Source organism: Chlamydotis macqueenii, chromosome 4, assembly GCF_036417535.1.
Source record: "Chlamydotis macqueenii isolate bChlMac1 chromosome 4, bChlMac1.mat, whole genome shotgun sequence".
Taxonomy (NCBI): domain Eukaryota; kingdom Metazoa; phylum Chordata; class Aves; order Otidiformes; family Otididae; genus Chlamydotis; species Chlamydotis macqueenii.
The window spans coordinates 3,581,996-3,608,619 of record NC_141559.1 but is presented as its reverse complement, the minus strand read 5'-3'; the positions used below and the strand labels follow the sequence as shown (position 1 = coordinate 3,608,619).

General features: G+C 48.6%; 2 protein-coding genes across 10 annotated transcripts in view; one reads left to right on the top strand and one right to left on the bottom strand.

Moving 5' to 3' along the window:
• RUFY3 (RUN and FYVE domain containing 3) overlaps positions 1-15,514 on the top strand; it is a 43,116-nt gene extending 27,602 nt beyond the window's left edge. For 5 of the 9 annotated variants that reach the window (XM_086746314.1, XM_086746313.1, XM_086746317.1 and 2 more), the window contains 12 exons: positions 380-445; positions 558-627; positions 2,692-2,784; positions 3,521-3,601; positions 4,203-4,370; positions 5,092-5,189; positions 8,387-8,506; positions 10,001-10,103; positions 11,687-11,766; positions 13,083-13,110; positions 14,017-14,091; positions 15,202-15,514. In XM_086746314.1, the coding sequence (XP_086602440.1) occupies positions 380-445; positions 558-627; positions 2,692-2,784; positions 3,521-3,601; positions 4,203-4,370; positions 5,092-5,189; positions 8,387-8,506; positions 10,001-10,103; positions 11,687-11,766; positions 13,083-13,110; positions 14,017-14,091; positions 15,202-15,345 (1,126 nt within the window). In that variant the 3' untranslated portion in view covers positions 15,346-15,514. Of the gene's footprint in view, positions 1-379; positions 446-557; positions 628-2,691; positions 2,785-3,520; positions 3,602-4,202; positions 4,371-5,091; positions 5,190-5,976; positions 8,189-8,366; positions 8,507-10,000; positions 10,104-11,686; positions 11,767-13,082; positions 13,111-14,016; positions 14,092-15,201 lie in introns of those variants that run through there. The other 4 variants (XM_086746318.1, XM_010127320.2, XM_010127328.2 and 1 more) reach the window with 2 other exon arrangements.
• Positions 15,515-17,555: 2,041 nt separating this feature from the next.
• GRSF1 (G-rich RNA sequence binding factor 1) lies at positions 17,556-26,605 on the bottom strand. Its single transcript, XM_086746319.1, has 10 exons — positions 26,408-26,605; positions 25,929-26,073; positions 24,866-25,021; positions 24,403-24,543; positions 22,874-23,003; positions 20,444-20,604; positions 20,171-20,295; positions 19,379-19,514; positions 19,081-19,164; positions 17,556-17,796 (listed from the first exon to the last, which is right to left on the bottom strand). The coding sequence occupies exons 1-9, from the start codon at positions 26,588-26,590 to the stop codon at positions 19,106-19,108; spliced, it is 1,236 nt and encodes a 411-aa protein (XP_086602445.1). The 5' UTR covers positions 26,591-26,605; the 3' UTR covers positions 17,556-17,796; positions 19,081-19,105.
• Positions 26,606-26,624: the final 19 nt, after the last annotated feature.

Here is a 26,624-nt window from a genome sequence, read left to right as displayed (position 1 = left end):
CATCGTTTGCTTTAGTTACGATTTCCTGCTGGAAGTGCATGCAAAACTTGCGTTTGTGGACAGTTTTTCTCTAATGGATTTTTGTGAGATGACTCTTGTCCAATATAAATGTTTTCTGTGTCATGAAATGCCTGAATGTCATCCAGGCAAATGCAGCAATTGCAGCTTCTGAGAAGTCAGGGGACAGGGACTGATAATAAAGGCACAGACTGCAACTTGGCTTTGCTATTTCATATGCGTCACGTAGACTCGTTGAGATCTAGGGTATTGGTACCCTGGTTGTGCGGGTTGTATCGCCGCATTCCCTCCGAGACCCTTAATGTGTCTCTCAGTTCTTAGAATCCAAATGGGTGAGCTGAACAAGATTTCTTTTTTCCAGAGATGGTCAGATAACTGCTATTTTGGACCAGAAGAACTATGTGGAAGAACTCAATAGACATCTGAGGTAAGACATGATTTATTTATTCTTTATTATACAGTAGAGTAAAATAGAAACAAAAGGATTTTTAAAAAGAAGAAATGACTGTAGATTAGTTATTTATTTTTCTCTTCAACAGTGCTACAGTAAACAACCTGCAGGCCAAGGTGGATGCCTTAGAAAAATCCAACACTAAACTGACTGAGGAGGTAAGTGTAATAGAAAATCTTCCGATGGTTTGGGATAAAAACGAGAAGGGAGGAGCTATTTTCAGATCTCTGGTGTACGTAATGAGTGCTTGACGATGGAACCGGAGTAACTGACCTGCCAAGGAATTACACTGACTCTTGCTACTAAATAAGCATGAGATGGAAAAACCAACAAATGTTTATGTTAAAAACCAAAAGCTGCTGAATACACTTTATTCCTTTGAAGTCTTTGAGTGCTTCCTGATTTTTGGGAAATGTCTTAGGATAAATTGTACAGTGGGTGTGGTTTCGAATGCCATACAGCTGATGCGGGTTATGAGATGTCCAGACATGAGGAAGTTTTAAATGTCTGTTGATTTTGAGAGGTGTGGAAGTTTACTATCATGTAAAGATAGGAATTGAAATGTTTCAATAACTTAAGCTTTTTTTTTTGGTTGTGAGAAATACAGGAGAAATTATTGTTACAGATGAAATGTTATTCAGTCTCAGCATGAAAAATGATCGGTACGTGAGTCATAGGTATGACCTGTTTTTTAAAATTGGTCTTGCAGTTCGTTAGTAATGGCATAAATGTCATAAAATCTTTTGGAGCTAGTTCCCTGACAGTGGGTGATAGTAGGTCTCATCCTAACGGTTTCCCAGTATCTCTGCCCACATGTCACTGAGTTCAGCAGAGCGATTTTGGTGGGGATGTCTCGGTGCTCTTGCAGTACCAATGTGAAATAGAGATTCTGGTTTGCTCGTTCACCTTCGTTAAAGGAGGGCTGTGTGTCTGGTTGCTGGACATTTACTCTCATGGATGCATTCAAAATGGTGAGAAGCTTTAGCGATGGAAATTAGTGTATCCATTCTTGCAATTAAGGAATAAGAAACGTTTTTTACAATTAATATTTTTTTTTTAATTTTAAAAAGATGGTCTGCTGCAGAGGCTGCCTTTGTCAGTGCTGCTGTAATAAGTGGCTTTTGATTTATTACCTGCAGAGTATGAGTGCTGTGCCCGTCAAGCATGGTACCCAGGAGATCAATTGCTATGTTGACTAAAGTGTTTTTTAAATTTTTAATAATTTACTTGTTTGTGTCTTAGTGAAGTCTGCATGCAGTTCAGAGTAAGAATTTAAGTACAACTGGAACACGCTGTGCCAACCGGGGCTGTTTGCAGGGTGCAGTTAATGAACTGCGTGACATGTCACATCGGTTTGTGTGTTTGGCTTGAGCTGTACCAAAGGCTCGCACTCTTATCAGGGTAATTTCTCTTTGGGTTTGTCACTTGATAACATTGCCGATCTCTTGGAATGTCCCTGGGCTTTTCTTGTGTGCGAGGCTTACGTAAGTTAGGATTTACAAAGCCAGGAGGAGTTTTTCGAAGTGATTTTGGCCTTTGACCACACACAGAGTAGTCTGTTAGTCGGCAGTGATGTGTTAACTGGGGATTCCTCTGAGGCACATGTCCTGTCTCATAAGGGTGCTGTGTGCTACTGATCCTCCATTTCCAGACAAATCTTACTACTCTGAGGTTCCTTTCATGCTTCTCCTGCCTAAATGCCTGAGCATCTTGCATCTCGGATCCTCTCCCTAGCAGTGTACCCAAACTGCTGCAGCTTGAGCAAACCCACTCAAGTACTTCTTCTCTGGTAATAAATTCCAGTTGCTAGAAGTCAACGAACCTTAGCTGCTGTGTGCTCACAGTTTTCCTTTTTGTTATCTTTGGCAAGGGAAGGGGAATGGAGTGAGGATTTCTGCTGGGTTGCGCTAACCATGTGTTAGACCAAGTCTAGCAGGTAGAGACCTGAAGAAGTCAGTAACTTTACTGAAAGACAGAAACCAAAATAGTCTGGGCAGTCTCTGTTTTAGCTGATACTGAAAATCCATCAGACTAGCGCTCATTTATGCTTTTTCAGATAGTCTTTCTCCATGGTAGAGGCCCAGTTGCTTTTTGCCACTCCCAAATATTGATTTTTCTCACTTTGAGTGTAAAAAAAAAAAAAGAGAAAATGCGTCTACAGAGGAAAAAAAAGGTCAGATGTGGTTAGGTATGTTTTTGATGTGTTACTGTTCTGTTCACAGCTTGCAGTTGCGAACAACAGGATTATCACACTGCAGGAAGAGATGGAACGGGTTAAAGAAGAAAGTTCTTACATCCTAGAGTCCAATCGTAAGGTTGGTGCTTGTGAATCATTACTGAATCTTTAGAGCAGTCTGAGCCCGAATTTGACTGAGAAGCAGGTGTATGGAAGAGACTTGATTTCCTTGTGAGTATCTCAGAAAAACTGCGGTAGAGAAGAGTGACTGCAGGTGGGTCCTCCACAGAGGGTGCCAGATGGACCCTGGCCGTGGTGAATCCTGCCTGGCCGTAGCCCGTTAAACTGCGAGCGTGCGCCGGGCCGAGGGCTAACGCAGCGTGTTCCTGGCTCGCTGGGTGCTGGTGTCAGAAGGGACAGAAGGAAGCATGATTTACTGAGGGGGTGGCAGAAAAATTTGGAAGTGGGAGTTCTGCTTTTTTGGCCTGAAATAATACGTTTTTGGAAATCAAGGGGCAGGATCTAGAATATTTTATTGTTGATTTATTGAAAATGCTAGTAACTATGACAGAATCTGTTTATAGTTTAAAAATACATAAGATGTTTTTCTGAGGTCTCGTAACCATACTTAGTATATTGTGAAGGTTGGGAAAACGGACAGTTTGTGCATTTAATTCATATCCATTGACGTGCACCCAGCACCTTGGGGAAACGGGAACGGTCATTTCACATGGAAGCTGTGTTAACTGAACGGAGCTCTGAGTTTTGATGGTTGCAGAACTTGTTTTCCAAGTGGTGGGAAAAGCAAATAATGGGCAAATGTGAGGGTGAGTAGGACGTAATGACAAGCTAATTGGGTGTCTTCGTTAATGTAGGTCGCTAAAGACAGAACTGCTGATGGGCACGCACTGACTGAGGCACGCAAACAGCTGAAGGAGGAGACTCAGCTGCGGCTGGTAAGGACAGCGTGAGCTCGGAGCTCGCTACAAATGGCTCTTTCACACAATACCTTCATGTCAGACAAGCGCTTCTGAAAATGTTTGGCTGATCTTGAGACAGTCTCGTCAGAGGCGATGTTAATTCTGTGGCTCAGATCAGTCTGAGGTCTGTTTCTCAAAATAAGCAGTGCAGTTGCATTTCTAGGACTGGCATATCCCCCTCGCAGATAAGGATATTGCCACTATCTGAACTGTTTCTCGATACAGCATGTTCAGCTGGTAGGGAGAAAAATGCCTGAGCAGAATGTTTTTAGGAAATAAAAGCTCTGCTGGCTTTTCACTAGTCCCCTCCATCAGAACGATGGGCCTACGTAGTATTTCCTGACTCTTTGCCGGTAATGTTGCTTACATTACTTTAATATAGGCCTCAAAATGTAGATTTCTTGTCCTTAGCTGTCTTTGCTGGGTCAGATACGTAACTGTGACATGGTGGCAGTGCCGTGTGCTTCCAGGTGGTGACTCCATGTGACTGCGTTGGCAGGAGCACCGGTTACGGGTGGTTGTCTCACGGGTGGGGAGGAAAGCTGGCTGGTAACGCTGACTGATCCGTGTGTTCCAGGATGTGGAGAAGGAGCTGGAGGTGCAGATCGGGATGCGGCAGGAGATGGAGCTAGCCATGAAGATGCTGGAGAAAGATGTTTGTGAGAAGCAAGATGCACTGGTGGCGCTCAGGCAGCAACTGGATGATCTCAGGGCCCTCAAGCATGAGCTGTCTTTCAAGCTGCAGGTAGGGAAATAATGAAATCAAGTGCAGTGAATTCCAGATAAGTGATAGCTCTTGTTCTTTTTTTTTCCCCCTCCATTTAAAAGTAACAGGCTCTATAGGATGCTTCTGTCTTGCTGCAAGAAAGCTGTAGTACTCTAACAATTTCATGTGTTGGAGGTTAAAGGAAAACGCAGTTTCTTCTGAAGAAAGACTCATGATGATCTGGAAATGTGACTGAGGAAAGCATCTTCTGTGGTTTTGTGGTATAAAAACAGCCTTGATATCTTCTGTTCCAGTACAGTCTAGTATTTGAAGGTATATGGTGTAATTACATATTTTAATGAGTGTTGACAAAAGCAGACTCTTAAGACAGAGCGCAACACAAAATGCTCAGAAATAAACATTCTAAAATCAACTTTGGAACAGGAAAGAGTTGTTTTAGCTCTTCTTGAGCCAGTAGCTCTGTGTGAAACAGTCAGAGGCTATTAGGAGGTACTGCATTAACGTGTATTGTACAGGAAGCTCCATTGATTGTGCTGTTGCACTTTTCTGGCGTCCAGATGTAGCTTGCACCTCTATGGCAAGGTGTTTGTCTTTGCAGTATTGACCTGGCATTTGCTTTTTCTGAGCACCTTCTGCCTCTTTGGCTCCTGCCGCTTTCATTTCATGTGCCACATGATTTATTGTGGCTTATTTTGATTTTACTGCTGCTTACAAAACACCGTGATGCTACTTTTTCTAGAGTTCAGACATGGGAGTGAAACAGAAGAGTGAATTAAACAGCCGCTTGGAAGAAAAAACAAATCAGATGGCTGCCACCATCAAACAGCTTGAACAAAGGTAAGAAATGCAAGTTTTACAATTATAAAATCGTATCTGTGTTCTAGTGGTAGCATCCTGCGGACTCTGAGTGGACCAGGTGAGAGTCCAAGTGCTCTGCTTAGCCACCGCTGAACTAAGCTCTGCAAAGACAGCAGTGATTTTGTGAGATGCCGTTAGGAGAAGAGCTTTGCGTGCTCAGGAGGGCTTCCATTGGAAAAGAATATACTACTAAACCAGTAATCAACCTAGCAGCTTTGTTTATCTACATCAGCTGCACTTCTGTACGTTGTCCTGTCATTACAAGTCTAGAAGTTCATAAAGATAGCCCATAGGTAAGATATCTGTTTGGACTGGGACACATTCCATCCTGATGACCGTGTTGCTCTCAGGAAATTAGGAGCGCCTTGGCATCAGAGTCAAATTGGTTTGGGAAGGAGCAGCGCTCCTTTTCCCTTCTGCCTTGTTCTCAAAGCCAGGCTTGGCGGTGGTCGGGCCAAAGGTTCAGAACTTCCGTCTCTGCAAATTGCTTTGACTGTCGGTCTAGCTCCGAGAAAATCAAGGAAAACATAGCTCTCAGCAATGTGTCTGGGACTTAATTAACGAGTAGGTCAATGCACTAAATTAACGGTCTCATTTTAGAGTTTATATTCTGAATGAATCGTTATAAAAAAGTCATTTTGTTTGTAGAAAATGAGTTTTTGAAAGTGTTTTATGATATCTGCTCAGCTAATGGATTTGCTCTTTTTCTCTTGCTGTTGTTATTTTTCTGTGTTCTTGTCATCCTCATTCTGTTTTACTTACACAGTGAAAAGGATTTGGTGAAACAGGCAAAAACCTTAAATAGCGCAGCAAACAAACTGATCCAGAAGCATCATTAGACATTTTTATGTCTGGTCACCTCACAGCTCTGACATCAGAACTCATTTAGGAGGGGAGAACTTGAGAATTGCTAAAAGCAGCTGTTAAAATGTTAATTGTCCCCTAAAGTTGATTTGGAATTTGCTGAATTTTTAAAATCAGTGAGTTTTTCTTCAGAGATTTAGAGTTGGGTATGAAAATCCCTACCTTTGCCATTTAAACGGTGTTAAAGTACCAGTGAGTTGGCCAGTAAACAGACCAGGAAAGCGTAAGGAGTGGGAGAGACGTGGCTCTGTACATCCCGGTGATGCACACCGTGTGCAGCAGCACAAGTCTTCGACGTTTGTGGATACTAGGTGCGTTGGTCAAGCCGCTGTCACATTGGCCGGCTCTGGAAAGTCAACTAGTTTTCTGTGTTTCCCTTTTTGTGAAGTAGACGAAAAAAACTGCATCCCTGGAAGTTGTGGAAAGTAGTTGTGTGCGTGCCCCAAGCCGTTACCCGTTCACCTCTGTTCTGTGGGTTCAGCCCCGAGTCCCAGACAAACGGGCGCGACTCAGCTCGTCGCCGCGGAGACCGGCCCTCTCGTAACCGAGGCTGCTCGCAAGGATTTTGCGTTAGTGACTTGGTGGGAGGGTGGGGCCTTACGACTTATCCTTATTCCTTTAAACTTCATGTGTCCAGAATTAGTAGCTAGGTGTCTTAGAGTAACACAATAGAGTGGTAAGTTCAGTGGAAGCCTCCTTACCTTTGCGCATCGCCTTCTACCTCTGCCATCGGTCCCTCTAGACGTACCTTGCGGTCCTTCCCAACTGAAGGAAGCTGAGGAGAGGGGTTTTGGTAGGTCTCTCTTTTTCCTAGGAAGGGAATTTACGTGTTTTACAAAAAATAATCTGATCTTTATACTCTAGTGTTTAAAAGAAACAAAAGCAAAAAAAAAAAAAAAAGAAGAAAGAAACAAAAAGTGCAGTGGTGGGGAGTGGAAATGGTAATTTGGTACTTGGCCGTGCCTTGTGTGAGTAGGTAGTGGTTGAAAGGAAGAGTTGCCTTTTACTCTGACACTTCTTTCATTTGCCTCTGGGTTTCTCTTGCCCAGTCCCAATGGAATTTGCTAATGGCAGAAGAGCTCACGCTTGGAAGCAGCCCTGAGTAGGAGAAATAATCACCAATTTAACACCCCAGCGCGAAACGTTATGTAACTGTAGCTTGGTCTATTACAAACTAATACCCCCTTCCCCAGCGCCGCAGCTCACCGTGCTGGCCTGCCACGGGCTGGAGGCTGTAAGTGCTCCTAGAGTTTTATTTCTTTCAAGAAGATGACATTTAGGGGGTTTCTGTGTCGAATAAGGGTTTTTTTTGCTCTGGTGAGATGCCTGCAAAATTTCTTTGGTGCCAGTTCTCCCTTTGTCCCGTGGGATAGTGCTCCGTGGGGCAGCGAGAGGCCAATGTGACTGAAATGCAGCCAGGAAAGAACAGCTATTGATCCTCACCAGGTGCGTTTAGATACCTGCGCGGCTTGGCTTAGCGCTCCCGCGAGCCTGTCCCGCCACTCAGCTTGTTCCGGGCACTCCCACACACAGGCAGACTCGGAGACCCCTTCTAAATCTCTACGCAATGCCCCAGTCGCGTGCTTGAAAGTATAAACCTAACCTTCGGTAACCTTTTACTAGAAATCAGTGTTAGCTGCCTGGAGAAAAATAAAATCACAATAAAAAGGTGGAAGCTTTCATCAAGGTACCCAAATAGCTAGCCAGAACAGTTAACTCCCCTGCCCCTCCCCAGGTTTCCTCTGTAGAAACAGGGGGTCAGGCTGGTTTTGTTTGCTGTCCCAGTAACGTTAAATGAGGACGGAATTGAGGATCCGGCCATTTCTGATGTCAGGCCCAAAGCGGGGGTGCTTGGGTGTAGGAACGGCTGGGCGCTCGCTCGTCAGTCTGTGGAAGAGGCCAGGAAAGCGCACTAATTCTCAGTATCGTAGCTAACCTATGTTGCAAGTTCCAGTTACATGTGTCAAGCTGAAATGTAACGTACATTAAAATCCAATTGGACTTAAAATTCTGTGTACTTGAGGTTTGCTTCGAATCTGGATAACAGTGATGTTTTATGTTTTTCATCTAATGGCTGTAAACTGTAGTAATAGAATAAAGACTATTGAAAATCAGAGCTTCTGCCTGGTTCACCTACATTTTGCTTTTCTTTAAAATATTTTCCTGTTTTCCATTGTTTTTACCATTCCTTTTTTTTTTTTTTTTTTTTGGCTTTACCTTTTCACTGGGTTTTTTATTTGTTGGTTAAACTCGGTCTTCCTCCCCACCATGGCTTTTGTTTTTTATCACAAGTTCATGTGGCTCAAATCCAGATTGCGGCAGGCAGAGAAGGACCGTCACGTGGCCCAGCAGGACAACCGGCTCTTCAAGCAGGAGTTCGGGGACAAAATCAACAGCCTCCAGCTGGAAGTGGAAGAGCTCTCCAGGCAGCGGTGAAGAGATCCTTTTCTAATCTGTTTTCTGGGCTGTTCCTAACCGTCTCTAGCAGAAAGCAGGCCGGGCGATCGCAAAAGGAAGTAGGGGTTGGAGGCAGGGAGGGACAAGTGGCATTTGAGCTGCCAGGCTGGGGATGTGAAACGCTTTGTGAGGTGGCAAGTCTTTTAACTTGCCTGTCTTCAACGTTACCACTTGAAAATGTGGAAAATGCAAAAGAAATACATGGTCAGCAGAAACCGCCAGCAAAAGTAGCAATCTTAGGTGGTGGTGGAATATCAGAAACAGGCTGCAGAACATCTCTTGGGTGGAAATGAAACGCCAGGATGTTTTTCTGACCGTGAAAATGTCCACGGGGGCTTTCTGCACTGTGGTTAGATTTGTTGGGTGTCTGCTGATAACCATCTCTTAGGAAAACCTGCAGCGCTAGAGGGGCAGGACAGAGGTCGCCACATGCTCCAGACCTGCTTGGGGTGCGGGGTAGACCCTCAGCCTGCGCTGGGGTTGCGTTGTGGGCCAGCCTGCTCTCGGGAGTGAGAGTGAGCTGAGTGCTGCAGAGCGCGGTCAGATGCAGTGTAGACCTCTCCAGTGTCTAGCGTTGCATCAGGCTTTCCACTGAAATAGCGCAATTTGGAATCTAAAGCTAAGAGTAAAAGCAAACCATTTGCAAACTTTTTTTTTTTTTTTTTAATTCCTGCCCCAGCTGAAACTGGTCTCAGTTACTGTGAGAGGCAACCAAAAAGTTGGAAGCCAAATATAAGGAACTTGGCGAGAGCTATCTTATTTCCCCTGCAGTGTCATCAGTTTACCAGTGTCAGGAAACCAGAGAAATCCTCTTCTCTTAAAATAGAAGAGCGCGTCTCCTTCTGCAGCCGTGACACATCCTGGGTTTGTTGCAAGTTCACTGGAATGGATTGTGCAGAAGCATTGCTGGATGCATTTTTATTTTTCCTTTGGTCCCCTCCTCCCCTCCTGGAACAGCTTTTTGTTTCCTTTTTCAAAGAGTTACAGACTGTACCCGCAAAGCCAGCAAATAGCTTTTATCAGAAATTCGTACAAAGTCCTGGGTGTGCATGGCGCTGGCGCACCGCAGCGCCGGCCCCATGGGAGTGACACAGAAGCTGTGGCTGCAGCACCAGCGCAGATCGGTGGCCCGGCTGTTTGGCACATCTCATCCCTTGGTTACGGGTTCGGCCAGACCAGGGAGCGGATGGTGGTCCGTAAGACAGCGCACGCATCCTGTTTTCAGCCCCTGGGCTCACCTCCCCTATTCAAGCCCAAGCGCCGACGTGCTCACCCAGCGTCAGGAGCAGAGCACGCCGCAGAGTGCTCCTGCCATGGGAGCCCTCGGGCACTTTTTATTCACAGAGGCGGTTTTCAGGTCTTGAACTGGGGTTCCCTTGGTGTAGCGTAACGAGGGGGTTAAAGAGTTCGCTTGCTCTTGATGCGGAGTGTTACAAACCATGGTTCACAACCCCACCTCGATCTTCTAGGAGCCACCTTGAACGGGAACTGAAGCGGGAACGAGACAGATGGTCGCACGGTCCCCAGCGCAGCCAAGACAACAAGAAAGGCGCAAAGAACTGGCTAAGACAGGTAGTGTGACTTCCCTGGCTTGTGCTGTTGAGGTTTGGTTTCATTTTGTCTGTTTGCTTTTCCTCAGCTTTACGAGGCAATAAATGTGTATTGGTAATGTGCCACGACAAAGCGAGCCTCGGAACATTGTTTTCCAAGTAGTTGAGCCTCACAAAAACACCCTGAGCGTTACACTTGACTGCAGAACACTGGTTTCCTCTTCCAGGCTGGGCACCTGACAACATCTCGCCAGGGATGGTGATTTTCCTTCCCTAGTTTAATCACATACAGCAGGAGACATGCTCTACACATTTCATCTTGGGAAAAGCAAGCTTGCTTCTTTTTTTTTTTTTTTTTTTTTTTTTTTCCTCACAATGAGGGAAATTCTCCCAGAAGAGGTAAATAGTAGAACTTGGAAGACAAAATTATCTTTTGAGGGCATCACAAATCACTTTGAGTGTTCTTTTAGTGCTGCCTGTTACTGAACGCAGTGCTTTTTAAAGCAAAGCGGTGTTTGTTTCTAGAGTAAAACTCCTGGTCCCCAGGCGAAACTCCCTTTTTAGCAATAAATTTGCCTTTGAAAGCGAAAATCTGCTCTGCAGGTCTTTCTGTGAAACGAAACGGCCTCTTTTGCTGGGAATTGGCAGTAAAACGGTTGTTTTGGAGAACAAAACCTGTAGCTAGGAGAGCTGTGAAGGACTAGAGGTTGTTTCTGCACTTTCATGTGCTGCTGTGCTTGAGAGTTGCCTTCGCTGGGCTCCCCTGGACTGCTTAAAGCTTTGTATTTTTTCTTTTTTTTAACCAATATTACACGTCATTTCAGTAACGTTATCGACGCATCACAATTTGTTTATCAAAAAATCACTTTTGCTGTAGCAAACCAGCTACAACTGAGCAGAAGGGTAGCACGAGTGGGGTGTTCCCGCTAGGAACACGTGGGCCAGGGTGCAAAAAAGCAATTTCAGAGCGGACTTTTCTTCTGCCACCAAACTTGTAGGTGGTGCTCGATCCGGTGGAAGCTTGCCTTTGCAGAAATGGAAGAGCTCCACCGAGACTGAGCTCCACTGAGCAGTCACAGCCTGCGAGCTGTGCCGGTTTGGTGATGCTGCCAGCTCTTAGCACACGGGCGGCTGGTTTTTGACAGATGTGGCGCGATACGGACGTGTGGCTCGGGCCATGGCCCGGCTCTTAGCTGGGGAGGAGGGGAGGGTTTGTTTCCTTGCCTGGCTGAGCAGATTTGTCTCACTGATGCACCTTTAAAAAGCCTGTTCGGCCTGTCTACCTTATCAGCCTCTGCTGTTAAAATAAAAAATGTCACGGGGAAGTTTCTGGTCCCGTTTGGAAAAAGGAGGCCCTGGGACATGTGTGAGTCCGTCTCTAACATGTGAAACCAGCTCTGTTCACAGCGAAAGCAAAGCGTGAGGAGCTGCTCCTGGGGGGATTGGTGTGGCTGTGCTCTCTTGTGTCCAAACACACCTCTGTGCCAAGGAGGGGCAGAGCGATATTCCCAAAATAGCAGCGTCAGGTCTCCCTTTGCAGCGTGGTGGGATGAACCTTGGAGTCTTCGTATGGTTCAGCTCATGGTAAGCCTTTCCTTTTGGCAGGATGGGAAGCTCAGAGTCCAGGAGGAAAACGCTAAACTGAAGCCGCCACTACGAGAGGAGAACAGCGTCCTGCCACACAAGTATGGAAGAAAAGAAATCTCCTTTTTGCCTTCTCCTTTTCTAAGTCCTGCTCCCCCTCCTCTGGTTTCTTTGCGGATGTGAGGTTTGAAATAGCGCGACTTCCCTTTCTAACAAAGATTTTTTTTTTCAACCTTACGCCTTTTATTGAGGTCTCTCTGCTGCTTTCTCATAGCTTTCAAAGGGAAGGAGAAAGTTCTGCTTGCTGTCAGCGTTTCTGGATCTGGAAGGCTCTGTCTCTCTCCCATTTATTTACCTTTTAAATTTGTTTCAATATTAATCTGCTCTTTACTAATTTTCCTACTTAATGAACTTTCATAAGCCACATGCTGCAGAGACCCGGACCTTTGGCACTCGAGTCCCAGGAAGGTGTATTTGGTCAGGGAAAGGAGAAGGGTTGGTGGATCACTGGCATTTGGCGCTCCTGACTGGTGGCTTCTGGACAAGAATAGAAGCTGGTGGAGAAAGAGAACTTGAAATGATATTTCAAGGAGAGAGTTGCATGAAAATGGCGTTCAGGTAGCACGTTTCTAAACTCGGTGTTACAGAGCAGGGTTCTTGTTGTAGGATTAGTTCAGCATTTGAAAGCTAAGTTTGAGATTTGGTTTGAAATGTGAGAAGATGTTTGAAAAGCCCCAGGGAACAGCTCTGGAATGAGGCTTTGCTCCGAGGTGGTAACAGCCTGCTTGAAGCACTCTGTCGGTGAAAAAAACGCCGTGCTCTGACATGCTGCCCGCCAATACGACGTTAATCAGAAAAGCATGGTCTTAAAAATAGCGTAAGCTCAGCTCAAATCTGCTTTACCAGCTGTTAAGAACCTTCCAGCCTCAGATGCTTTCTGCCCCTGTTTCACCTTGAGTGCTTACGCAGTGTGAGCGCCAGGCTGCTGATGTGTCTGGGAGGCCTCAAGACGCATTATCCCTGCCTGTTCGCAGACGTCGTAGGGGATCAGACGTTTTGCAGTAATATTTTTAGAGCTGGTTTTAAACTCTGTTTGTGCCATCCAAACAGTCTTCTCTATGTTCGTGCTACTTTTTCTCTGCCCTTCTGAAGGTGTTCTGCAAGTTTTTCTCCTGCTGTTCCCGTTTATCTGTGAGCGCTGCGTGTCTAAACAGCCCCAGTCACGTACTGCCTCTGCTCGTGAGCACCTCGTCTCTCCTGCGAGCAGACCTGGCGGCGTGGTTTTCAAGAAACAAAACCAAAAATCTGCGTGGGTGGGATTTCAAAAACAGGATGGGGGAATTCTCTTACGGTCCATTTCTAAAACACCGCGGTGACTGAAGCGCCAGCTCCGAGTGACGCTGCTCTTCTCTTGTAGGGCGCCGAGCGGCACAGAGGACGAGCAGGTTGGTGGTTCTTTGATTGAAATACTGAAGGGCGAGGGTACTGAGGGAGTTCCTGGCTCGCTGCAGCATCTCCCTGCCCACGTACCCTGAAGTTTGTCCTTCGGGTTTTGCCTTGGTCAGGATTTGTGTAGAGTCCGTAGCAGCAATCGTTCCCTCATGGAAAGGTGCTGCTTACCCCATTAGAAAGGCTTGGAGCTGGCAGTGCTGCACCTACCTGAGTTCATTTTGCCTCCTCAGCACAACCATGGTGTTGTTGAAGCGAATATTAATTCCTTTCGTTATTCGTTTGCCCCGTGCCTTTCCTGGGGTGGTGTCTCTAACAGGAACAACGAAAGCGTAGTACAACTTAGTGTTTGTGAAACGGTGGTGTTTAACCTCCTTGGTCTGGGCCCGGGTTTTGCCAGTTGCTCTGCGGGCTGGAGGGAAAGGGGTGTGTTGGTACGTTGGTTTTGTTTTTTCCGTGTCAATCTGACCAGAATCCATTCTTCGTCCCCCGAGTGCCTGGCAAAGCACAACCAGACCCCTAACCGCCAGCGGGACGCTGCAGCAGTCACGTTGCATCCCATCTACGGGGACTTGCGGTGTCTGTCAGCTCTTTGTTGCAGTGAATAAGACGTTTAGTTCCTGCCTTGTTGCTGGGCCAGCAGCCTCGGTCCCAGCCTGAAAGCGGAGCTGCGTGGCCCGTGCAGCCGTGCTGCGGCTCCCTGTCTGCCCTGTGGTGTAGCTGGTGCCACTGTAGATGATCGCGCAGACGCACGGTGTGCTGCGAATAGAGAAGGGTTAAAAGCACAAGCACGGGGAATCTTCCTCCTGTTCCGAGACGTGGATCAGCCGCGGGGCTCTAACGCAGGTGCCATGGTGAGAAGCGTGTAAAGCTGAATGTCTTGGTTTTCACTTGCGGTTTAGGAACAGCTCTCAGGACCTGGAAACGCTGACATCTGCCAGCTCTGCCAGGAAGAAAGCAGCCGAAGCAAAAAAAAGGTAACTGCAAGGACTTGTCACCTCCCTCGTCTGGGGCATGCGCGTTTCCTCTGATGTACGCTTTCAAATAGCACAGACTTCCTACCGGTGACTTGGGACAAAGACATGAGCCCTTTTCTGAAGTCCACTTTACCCATAAAGTAAACTTGTCAAACTGGCCAGTTCCCCGTTCAGTGGTTTGGTTTTCCTTTGCCTTAGCAGCTTCTTTCCTTTTTAGCTAAGCGTTTTGGTTTTGGTTTTTTTTTTTCTGAGATCAATCAGAAGTGAGAATAGGAGTTAACACTTGTTTGTTGTTTCTCCCCTGAAGCCACCTTGCGTTGTATCTTTATGCTTTTTTGTGGCTAAGCCCCTCTTGCCTTCCTCCCTGCTGTACAGTCTGAACCTAGAGGGGTTACAGGAGTTACGGAAAAGGGCGTTTTCCATTCACTAAAAAGTGGAAGTGCTGCCTTCACCCAGATCCCTTCCTCCACTGATGCTGAGTAACCTGGGTAAAGATGAACACGGTACCTTGGATCTGAATGGGTCTTGGCAATTTTTTTGGGGTGACGGAGGAGCGGAGCGAAGTTACCTCCGATCACCCCAGGAACCTCTCCTGTTACACAGCGGGGACTCTGTGCAGGATTTCTCGTCTTTGCCGTGCCCTTGTGTCTGAGAAAACACCCGAGGTCAAGGCAAAGCAAATGCCGCAGCTTTGTATCCGACTTGGATACGTTTCCAAAGGCACGTGCACGTTTAAATCCTGATCTCGGGCAAGGCCTGCAGTTCCAGTGCATTTATACGGCTGTAAAATGTACGAGTGCGCCTCCTGGGACAAAAGGCAGACTGCGTCGGGTAAAACGGCGGTGGTTCGCTATTGGTGTCGCTCACCTGCTTTACTACAGACTTCCCTTCTCTCATTCGACCTGGGGAGCTTTGCTGGTAAACTGGTCCTGAGCACAGGAGCAAACTTCTGGTCTTCAGAGGGGACAAGAGAAGAGTTTTGGAGCGTCTTTCTCTGGCGCAGCGGAGGATTTGGGTTGACAGAATGATAATCAGAGAAAACTTAAGTTTCTTTGTGTGCGTGTGTCTCGAGCATCTCCTTAATTTCTCTGTCCTCTTCCTGCCTTCCAGAACATCTGCAAGAACTGTGGCGGCATCTTCTGTGAGGCCTGCTCAGCGAATGAGCTACCCCTCCCCTCGAGTATTAACCCCGAGCGCGTCTGCAATCCCTGTCACCAGCAGCTCATCCGGCAGTATTCCAGCAGTCCCTTGTAGGGGACGGGTTGCGGGGAGAAGTGACCGAAAAACGGTTGTAACTGAGGATGGTTTCTGGAGTTGTTCGGGGGGAATGGGAGGAGAAGACCCTTGCTTGTGTTTGGAGGTCAGAGGGGAAGCAGCTTCGTGGTGTTTACAGTCTCTTGTGACTAAACCAAGTCTGAGCCTTCCCTGTCCAAAAATCTGTCTGCTCTCAGACCTGGGCCTGTGCCGGGAGAGCCGCTTTGGGAACGTCCCGTGAGGTCACCCCCACGCGCGCCCGGGCAGCCTCAGGGCGCAGGGAGAAAGGAGAGCCCCTGCCCAAAAAAGAGCAGGGTGTGTGCACGTGTGTGTCCGCATGTGCAAGTCAGGAAGGGTCTCGTGCTCAAGCGTGTGGCGTAAGAGCGTGCTGCTGCTCATCACAAGCTCACTGAAAGCAGAACGGGAGCTTTTTTAACGCTCACGGCTGGCTGCGCTGGAAATAGCGCTTCCCCTTTGCTGGTTGCCTTGGACCATCTGGCTGAACCGCGCTGCACCAGTGCCGGGGCTAGGGCGGCTGGGTAAGACGCCGAGAAACATTTTCCAGCTTGGTTTCCTTGGCGCAGCCCTCTGGCCACGGGCTTGCCACGCAAATCGGTGTGCAAAAATGCAAGCTGTGAAAAGTTCTCCTGCGTTTGAGGGGCTTGGGGTGGGTCCATAGGTGGTTTAGAGGCCGGCGCGACGCGAGAACTGGCCTGGAGGTGCCTTCAGGCATCTCTGACCTTCCTCCGAGACCCCCGCTGCGGCTTCGTGACTACAAAATGGGGGCCGAAGCCAAGGGTGTAACTGCACTCGTGTCGCAGGGTGGTAACTGGAGGGACTGGGTTCCCCAGGATGGGGAGACCGCATCCTCCTCACGACACAGAGGGCTCAGGGCCACCTTGATGCACCTCTCTCCCCTCTGCACGTGGGAAAGTCGTACCAAACCTGGCATTTCGCCTTTCTTTTGTGGGATCAAAAGGCAGGCGAGACGAAACGGGAACGCTTTGCACCTGCTCACGATTCTGACTTGAAACACGGGTTAAAGGTTTCCCGGTTCATGCCGCATCACTCTGTGTTGCTGTTACCTCAAGGAATTGTACGTTGTTCCAAAAAGCGGCGGTGGCTTCCTCGCGGAGCACGCAGCACCTCACAGTTGTGTTGGGTCTGGTTTACACTGGAAGCCTACTTCAGTCTTTGAGACCTCAGAATGTTCTCTATTTGTGTATTTATGTAATGACCAATGCATTTGGGTTCGTACAAATTTTATTAGGGGTTAGCGGTTTAACTCCCCTGAGGGGATTTTCTGTACGTTACCCTGGCTGGAACCACAGCAGGACGTGTGTCAGAGCCGACCAGGAATTCCTCTTCTGGTTCCCTCTGGGCCTCGGCGTGTTCAGCCGAGTCCCCCAACTCCACCTAGCGCCCTTCAGAGCCAGAGCACTTCAGTGGCTGTAACTTGAAACAGTCTTTTTTTTTTTTTTCCCCTGCTTTTTTTTTTCCGCTAATGGTAGTTACCAGATACGTTTTCCTTGCTGCTACCCCTCACAGGAGATGTGACGTGTCGCAATGCGAAAAGCCACCACTTCAAGGGTGGGCGCACTGGGGGTGAGACCCCAGAGGTGAAAGGAGAAGACACGGAATTTAGGGTCAGTAGTTTTGTACGTGCTGTACACGTTGAGGAGATCGAATTCCTGCATCCAGACCCAGGGTGACGGGGAGGAGAAAGTGTGACCCCAGCCATTTCCCCGTTAAGAGGACTGAACTGGAAAGCGGGCCCTTACTGTAAATAACTGGAAAGCCGGTTGCGTGCAGCGTTGTGCTGCTGTTCAGGTGAACAGCCGTGTCAGCACTGCCTCTTTCCGGGCAGCTTCGGCTCCAGGGCACGCCAGTGCCTCCCAGTACGGGATGTCAGGCTTTGTGATCCTGCAGGTGGGCGCAGGTACGGCCTCTGGTGCTGGGCCGTGGGCTGACCCCTGGGCGCTGGGATGGGGGGCGTGGGGGGCGGGTTTTCTGATGTTAGTTTTGTTCCGCACAGTAATAAAAACTCGATTGTCTGTATCCCGTGTCCCGTGTGGTCTTTCCCTCTGCTCTGCTTCGGCTCCACCCGTGGAGGTGTTGAACAAGCAGTACGGGATGGCAGCTGCTTACACAGGCTGAGAGAGGCTGACCTGTGCAGGAGGATGTATAATCACTCCGCTTTGGTTAATTATGAATCCTGGAGGTTTATTAACGCTCTGAACACCGTTACACAGCTGGAGCCCACAACCGCTCCACCCCGCAGTGACTGCCGTCCCTCCGGGACAGCCGCTTCTGTAACAGCCCACCTCCCCGCAGTACGTCACCACGCTTCTTCAGGTGCTTTCACACAGCGCTGAGCTGGATTTGGTTACTGAGCAGTGACACTCGTACTCGATCTTTACGCTCGTACCCACGGAATGTCTTCACTGTGGCCTAAAAAGAAAGGAAAAAGAAAAATCACTGCCTTGCTGCAGCTCATTGCTTTCCTCTTTTCAAATGCAGCCCTGTGTTTTATTCTGAATTACTGTCCCCCATCGCAAGAGTACAACTCGGCAACACAAACACGTCTCACCAAACAGGTACGGCGGCGCGAACTGCTGAGCTGTCTTCCTGCGGGGCTGCAGCACAGGCGGGGCAGGGGGGTGTTTAATTCCGCCGGGGCCGAGTCCCAGCGCAGGGGACAAACTGCTCTGGGTGTTCCTGCCCCAGCCCGGGTGGCGGGGCCCTGGGGAGGGGACCTGGGGGAGCAGTGACCCCCCCTTTCCGAGGGGAATTTGTAGAAGGGGGCTGGGGCTGTCCATAAAGGTCACAAGGAACCCTTCCTGGCACAAACGCTCCCTTGCACGGTTGCACAGCTAGGACAGCCGCCTTCAGGAGCAGGGAGGGCTGTGTGGTGCTCCCAGTACGGTGTCACCTGATGGTGTGACAGGAACAAGAACTGCCACACGGCGCTGTGCCTGCCCCTGCAGAAAGGCCACCTCCCTCCCCCTCGCTCTGGCCGCAGCCCGCAATACCTCCCTTGTAAAGGGCAAGGAGAGAGACACAACTTCTGTCCAACAGAATAAAAAAAATCCAACCGCAAAAGCTGTCCTGGCACAGGACACCTCTCCCCTTCCCAACGCTGGAAACCAGCACAGCCTGGCTGCAGAGAGAACAGGCTCACTACCACGCGCAGCCGGGCCACTGGCCTGCTTTTATGAGTGGATGAATTAAAAATGACAAAAAAAATTAAAAAAAATATCACCTGAAGGCTGTTACTTCATCAAAGTCCACTGTCGGTTAAGGTAAGCAATATTCCCCCAGCCACAAGATGGTCAATCCACGGCTGTGGAATTACATTTCCTCTTCCAAGCCAGAGAGCGCAACCCCCTCAGAACTTTCAGCAGACACACTAGCTGAGTTTGAAGGGGAGGAGGAAAAACTAAAAAAAACACCAACCAAAACACCAAACGAAAGCTCTCCTGCATGCTGCAGCAGGCCTCAGCTGTGCCAGGGCAAGCTGCCGCGCGGTGTCTGGGCAGCGCAGCAACCGCTGCCGTCGCCTCAGAGCGGAGCTGCTGCCCCGGCGCCAGCAGCCTGGCCGAGGAGCTGATTCCCCTTCAGCCGCTCTCCGCTGCAGCCTGCACGCCAGCTGAAACGCGCAGCGTCGGAACGAGCGAGCCCCAAGCGCAGGTTGCTGAAAATAGATCAGGAACAGCAGCAGGAGGAGGCACTTACCAAATCTGAGACCGTGCCTCTGTCGTTAGCAGTCCTGTTTTGCCCTTGGATGCTCGTTCAGGAATAACTCGATGGCACTGCACTCTGGGGAGCAGAGAGAGGCAGCCTGTGTTCAGCGACCTGTGATGCGTTACGCTTTCTTCTTTTGCGCAAAGCCAATGTCACTCTACAGAGCAATTTGGAAATGGCCACCTGAGGCGACCCTTGTGCGCAGGGTGCTAACAGGAGCCTGACAAGCTGTGCCAAACTACCCGCAGAGCCGGGTCTGGGGGCTGTGAGACCCCCTCCCTTCACTTACGCAGCCGGGACCCCTCCTTCGCCATGGCAGCCACCGCGTCCTCCTGGCTCTCGAAGTGCACGTCCGCTTCTCCTGTGGCCTCTCCATGGGAGTCGTATTCCACTGTGAGCCTCGTGGGCTTCAGCGGAGCAAAAAACTGCAACGCAGGAATATAAGAGAGTTTGGTGAGAAAGAAACGTTCCTGAGAAAAGCGATGTTTTCACCCGTAAAGCCTGGCCAGTGCTGGGGGAGCCAGAGCTCTGGATTAGCGAAAGGCCGCCCTTCACCCGGGTGAAGCTGAGGCACTGACGTCACCAGTCCCACGGAACGCAGCCTCCCACTCTCCGTAAGCTCCTGGCAGAGTAATTCTCGCAGGAACAAAAAATCCTCACACAGCACACGTGCTCTGCACACATCCAGATCACTAAGTGCAGCTACACTTGCGCTGTGATGCTGTATACTGTTACCATGAACTGACATTGATGATAAAAAGATTCTGAAATTCATTTTTGTACAATCAGCTACTTTTAAATCTAGCTAGGATTACAACTGGCTACGCAAGTCCCAGTGATGGATATCCAGACAGCCCGGCAAGCTTTAATCCGTTTTATTTACAGAGCCCACGGCGGCCCTGGGGAGCCTGCAACCCTCAGCAAGGTCAAGTTCCCAACGTGTTCAGCCTGAAGCCACGCAGCACTGAGGTCTAACGCAGACACAAACTAAAAATTTGAAATCACTTCACCTGTAACAACTAATCAAGGGTTTGTGTTGGTAACAACAGCCAAATTTCATTCCCAGTTTACTGTTACTCACGTTTATGATGTCCTGGGCACTGGCTCGGGCAGGAAAACCCCTCACGTGGACAAAGTGCACTGGTGATGAGACGTTCCCAGGTTCTGAAACGTGCCCGGAGCTTTCTGTTTCTTCCCTGCACAGTTCTGTGGAACGGAGGAAGAGACATCGTTAAACTTGCACTTATCACCTCCCTCACGTGAAAGCCACAGGCACACAGGGTCATGCTCACAGCAGACAACCCGGGTAAAATGAAGAGGCCTCGAAGAACGCGCAGGGCAGGGCGGGACTCACTATTTTCTCTTGCAGCCTCGGCGCTTCCCATGTTGCTGAATCTCCTCTCCTCAGAAACGGACTCAAATTCTCTTCTCGCTTTGGAGTAGGTCACCGCTTGCCTGTCGTAGGGCAAGTGCCTTTGCATATGATGCTTTCTGCTTACGTACACTTCTATGTATCTGGGATTCAAAGGAAACAATTACATGGCACGCCTTGTGCCTCCGCAAAGAACCGAAGGTTTGGAGCAAGCACCTCCAGGACGTTCTCCTGGCTCAGCTCCGTTCACGTACTAGGTGTGAGGGCCGTGGTGTGGCAAGCAACGGTTTTGAAGAATTAATTTGTTTAAATTAAATTAAATTATATTCATGAAAGCTCTTTTCAACTTGCAGCGGCACAAACGCACACAGTGTGAGGCAGATCACCAGCTCGGTTTGGACAAAGTCTTTAGTTTACACCCTTCTACGAAGTTCCTGTGGAAACCACACTATTCCCAGCTCTACCAACCCCCAATTAAAAAACAACCCAAGCCCAGAACAGGTTACTGAAACAGGCAGACACAGAAGACGCAGAGCGTATAATAAATACGGCAGTGGAGCCGTAAGACTTCACATATTGCTATGAAAGCGATGGGATAAAATGTAACGGGATGCGTGTGAAAGGCGTGGGTAGGATACACCAAGGGGCTCTAGCAAGATCCCACTTACACTGCAGAACGGAAAAAAAACCCCACGCGAATAAACGCTTATTGGCAGGTTTGTAACATTACAACAGCTGACATTTCTGTCTACCTGCCCCAGAACCCCTCAACTCAGAGCTGCCTGTGCTGATCTTCCAGAGAGCTGGCAGCAGCACCAGCTGGGCCTCACTCCAATTAAACCAGCACATTAAACCAGGCGACTTCCGCAGCACGGAAGGAATAACGTGACGAAGAAGAGAACACGGCCGTCCAAGCGAGGCGGCTTTCCTCCCTTCCTAAAAAAAAGCCGCGACAGTCAGGGAAGTAACCCCACGTACAGGCTGACAGAGCTGACAGCTCAGCCCCAGGAACCCACGCTCAGTACTGCGCGCAGCTGAAGGCCATTTTGGGAAATCGATAGCCCAGAAAGAATGAAGGAGAGCAAGCTGACAGCCGTTCTGGAAACCACTCCGGTTTTTGGCTAATCACCCAGAAACAGGGCTATATGGGCTCGGGTAGGTGAGTCAGATCAGCTCTCCTTTGATTGTGATGAAGAAAAACAACGGCAGACTGAGAATTAATCAATCTCTACTGGAGGGCAGGGAAGTGTGTCAGTTATTTCAATTACTGGGCACACCTACGGAGCAGCTGTTTGCTTTTAACACGGGTGGGGGGAAAGCACAAGGAAATGCAGAGAGGGAACAGGAAATGAGGGAGTAGAAAAAAGGAAGTAGGTGCTGGGTAGGAAAAGTGCTAAGGTTTAGCCGCTACCTGGCATTCAGAAAGAGAAGTTGGTGGGTTATTAAAAAAATCAGAAATCTTAACAGGTTAAAAGCAATCTTAAGGGTGGGGTTTTTTTGTTGGTTTTTTTTTTTGTTTTTTTGTAAATGCACCTGAAGATTCTGGGGAAAAGTGGTGTGTGCTTCTGCTTGAGAAGTGTGCGGCTCAGAGCTCTACAAGAACATAGCTACAGGGATTCCTGAGAAAGGAGAGCAGCCCAGGCGGGCATGGTCACCAAGGAGGTAGGTGACGGTGTGGGGCTGGCCAGCAGCTGACACTGGGAATGGATTCAAGCCGCGGGTGAGCGGTAAGCTGTGCTTTGTACAACGAACTCCTCGGGGGAGACACTGACTGCGCGGGGTGCTGGGCTGAAGGGAAGGGGGAGGGCTGCCAAGATTGCAGAAAGTGCTCGGGAACCTGGTGGAAAGCTGGCAGGGGCAAATGTCCGTAGGAGGCATGGGTTCTCCGTATCCCTGTGACTGAGCAGCGTCTATCTAATGTTCCCTGCTCCGACTGCTCTCACCCCATTTTTGCTGGGATAAGCCTCCCTTCAGGACTACTGAAAAAGAACTGAGACTCTCTCTGAGAGGCCCCCAAGTCATGAGTGCTGAAGGCAGCTCCGCAGCCCACAGAGCCCACCTTCTCTTCTCCAGTTGTATCAAGATTCTAAAACCAATATCACTAAAGCAATTAACACTTGGGCTATGCGGAGGATTTCAGAGGATGCTATTAAATAAACACATGTTTTAAGCCACAAAGTAACAGTCTGACACCACTAAGAGAAAAATTTAGCTATGATTTCTACTGGAATTTGAATCCAAAGCCGAGTTCTAGGTTTAAAGGGCGATAAAGGCAGAAGCTTCCTAAATAATAATGTGAGCATGAGATAGCCAAAGGTTGGCTGTTTCACCTGGCAAGAAGCAAGCTGTAAGTCACACAGCGTGCTTCATACCACGCTCTTCCACCCTCGTGAATGCCACTGAAGCACCTACCTATTTCCCATGTATTCTCTGTGTCGTAGCAGGGCTTTAGCTGCCATTTCAGGAGCTGCGAACTGCACGAAAGCTTCTCCTGTTTTCCTTTCTCCCCGGTAAACGAAAGCTATGTCGGTTATTTTCAAACCTGTGGAAAGGTGGGATGAAAAAAGTATTTACGTTGTCAGGAACCTGTGCCGCAGCTCAAAGAGACGTTTCTTCCCTTATTCCTCTGGTTTTTGACATGGCAATCGGACAATTAAATAGTTCTGAAACAACTGCTCATGATGGTCTACATATTTTTTTTTTAAAACTTTTTTTTTAATTCAAATTTACTGATTCAAGTTAGTTTTCATTGAAGGCTTAATTGCTAATAATCAATTGACTTGAGGCTCTAGGTAACTATGAAAAAAAGTGAATTCAAGTTCTAGTTAACAAGGAAGTTCAGAGATGTTCTTCAAATTTTCCCTTGTAGTATTTTTTTCCCCATCTCTTTAAAATCCAGGTTAAATTCACTGAACTTCAATTGTTGTGCTGTGTAATATCTTCTTGGGGAGCCCCTAATCCAGTCAACAGCTGTATCTGGATACAGAGGGCACACTAGGCTGAGTTCCTACAGCTTTGTTTTGTTTGTTTGTGTTTTCAGGAATGCTTTTTTGCCTACCTCTTTGCACCTTATTCCTTTCCCAGTGGGTCTCCCCAAGCTCCTGATGCAATGGAAACACTAGTGCTACTAGATGCCTTCAGACATACTGAACTACTGATTACCAGTTGGAAACTTCCCTACTGGTGGGCTCTGCTGTTGCTCATTTTTGGTTATTATGAGCCTTAGTGCTTTAGGATTCTCTATGTATGCCTAGCTGGAGTGGAAGAAATTGGGGGAAATAATTGGTTTTGGTTTAATCTGCAATCTAAACTTAACCTAAGGAAATGTCCATTTATTTTGCGTAACCTAGAAAGGCGTCTTTCCTAGTGAACGCAGGCAGCACCTGGACTGCTCTAGCACTGAGTGCGGCACACGAGTGCGTGCACACACCCTGTGCAATACCTGCTCAGCCGAGAAGTGGTGCAGTTAACTTTCACAACCATTACCAAGCCAGTAATAATAAAAAAAAATATTGCTGTTAATGATTTTAACCGCAGCATATGCAATTATATATCTGTGAATACCTATGCTGCATTCACTTCTACTTGAACTACCATACAGACATCCTCCCCCTCTTAACTTTGCCAAATTATGTACTGGTAGCAATCCAATCGCAGATAACGGGATTTAGGTTCCTCCCCTCCTTCCTTGCCCCACCTCCATAAAAGAGTGCTAGGTTAGACCTGCAGAAAGCCAAAGGTGCAGGAAAGCCTTGCAGCCAAAAGCGTGTTCAGAAAGCTGTAGTTAGTTCTAGCTGCAGAACGACAGCAACTCCTTAAACTGTTTGAAGAGGTTCAAGGCTGGATGTGCTTTTGCTTTTCTCACTTGGAGGAACAACAGCCTAGCTAGGCATCAACCCAAAACACCTCATAAAGGAAGAGCACAGACTAGGCTGAGTTACCTGAGAAAAAATCTGCGACATCATCCTCAGTGGAGCTGAACGGAAGGCCTCTGAGAAGTACAACTCCGTCATTTATGGCTTGTGACTCATCCCGCAGACTCCGCAGTAAGCCCTCTACATCACTATCGTGTACTTCAAAAACTGCAAGGAACACAGGCATGGAACACGTTTTCCCTCATGGTGCTCACTCTGCAGGCGTTCTTCCAAGCAGCTTTTTCCCCCTGCACAACTTTGTTTCTTCCCCCCACTCCCAGTCCTGCAATGGTGCCCCTCAATACACAAGTCATTTGGTTTTTCCTGTCCGGCCTAGGAAGTTTTGGCTTAGTAGTGCCTTGCTGGCTAACTTGCTGCTCTGTTGCACAGCCTGCACCTCTCCACGCCAGCCCACTTTATTATTCAAGCGGTTTTTAGTCGCTTAATCACGAGTTTCCTTCCAGTGTGACTTCTGTTGTTTCAAAATTACCTTTCACGTAGCGTGGGCCCATATACCTCAGGTGCTTTTCCAGGGCTCTCTGGACATCCGCTTTCGATTCCAGCTCGATCAAGGCATCCCCCCTGCGTCTCCCATCCCTGTTTAAGAGGAAGTGTACGCCGTTCTCACCATTTCGAACTCTACAGCCTAGAAATCAAGGAACACATGGTACAGAAACATACGCAACCGTGTCAAATGGGGGGGGTCTTTTGATGGTAGAGGGAAACAGAGTTATCCTGCACAGAGCTAACCCCCCTCATCAGTGCAAAATACTGTCTTGAAACAAAGAATAGGAACCTCCTATCTGTAATTTTAACTTGTAACACAATGCTTATCACAGGTAAGAAGCTGAACATCCGCTAGCCTCCACAGCTGTACAACTGGATAACATATATTCTCATATTGTTGCTCAACTTAACTGTTTCTGAGTTATTTGAAATGGAGAAAAAAAAAATGCTACAGTCTTTCAGTCTTTTTAGCTATACTCTGCCTGCTCTACACTCCTTTCCCCTAGCACTTCAAACTGACTTAATTTAGTTTGGCAGGTTGTTAAACCAGCAGAAAACTTGGGTCTCGCCATCTAGGCTACGCTGGAAGGATGCATCGTAATATTACAGGATGGAGGGATCAGCCCTGCAAAGGTATGCGTAAGTTTATTAAGTAAGATCAGAAAGAAACACTGAAATTTAAACTAATAAGTAAAACCCACTCCAGCTGATTTAAAAGAGAGGAGCTGGGGGGGGGGGGAAGCCAACTATAGTGGTCTTTAAAGAGATGACTTTGAATTTGATTGCCTTTACTGTGGATACACTGACTAAGAAGGGAAAGACTTGCTCAGTTAACTATAAAATGCCATAAGGATGAGTTTATAGTAACTGTCCAGCAATTTGGAAGTTGATTATTGGTTTTATATGTATAAAGTGTGAATAATCTTGCAGTAATATTATAACTGTTTTCTCTGGCTAAAGATCTGTAGATTTTTGTTGAACCCCATTAGCAATTGGGTTCAGTAACACCACACCGAACAGTTACGCAGGAAAATTAACTGCCGTACTATCAAAAAAGGTAAGCACGTCTTCCTCGGTGCAGGAGAAGGGGAATCCTTGTGCCCTGATGAGAAAGACGTTGTCGTTTTCTGCCTTGGCTGACTCGGGCTCCTGCTCTGAGAGGTGACCTTCCTGGGATGGCACATCTGTAAGCTGCCAACAAAAAAAAAACCAAAACACAACACTCAAAATTAAGGAGTGGAAGCGTGCAGCTTTCAGCAGCGGCAGCTGTTTCGGGGCAAGGTCCGGGGGTGGTTGCGCGGTGTGGGGGGGCAGAAGGCAGGAGCGCGGGCAGGCCGGCGGGCGCACCCGGTGCAGGCCGCACCGCCTCCCCGCCACCGGCGCGGTCATCCCCGGGGCCGGCCCTGCCCGCCGGCCCTCTCGCACGCCTCCCCCGACCCGGCTAACGGGCCGCCATGGGGCCCGCTCGATCCCCACCGGGTCCCCGCCGTCCCTCCTCGGCCGCCATTTTAGGCGCCCTCCCTACCTGGGTGCAGGTGCGGACGGCGGCGCAGAGCGGGGCGGGAGCCCGCGGCCCGCCCAGCCGCGGCCCGAGGGCGGCGGCGCTGAGGAGGCTGCGGGCGGGCGGCGGGCGCAGCCAGGGCGGCAGCGGCGGGCACCGGCCCAGCAGCAGAGCGGCCAGGCCACGGCGCGCTACGGCGGCGGCCATGGCCGACGGGCGGGGGCTCGGGGGCTCCGCCTCC

Bases quoted from the DNA above. Each gene is read 5' to 3' on its own strand.
- GRSF1 (XM_086746319.1), bottom strand. From the start codon at position 26,590: ATGGCCGCCGCCGTAGCGCGCCGTGGCCTGGCCGCTCTGCTGCTGGGC. The intron at 24,544-24,865 runs GTAATTTTGAAA...TGTTCCTTGCAG, and splicing joins GGGCCCACGCTACGTGAAAG to TTTTTGAAGTACACGATAGT. The intron at 23,004-24,402 runs GTAACTCAGCCT...ACCTTTCCACAG, and splicing joins TGTCGCAGATTTTTTCTCAG to GTTTGAAAATAACCGACATA.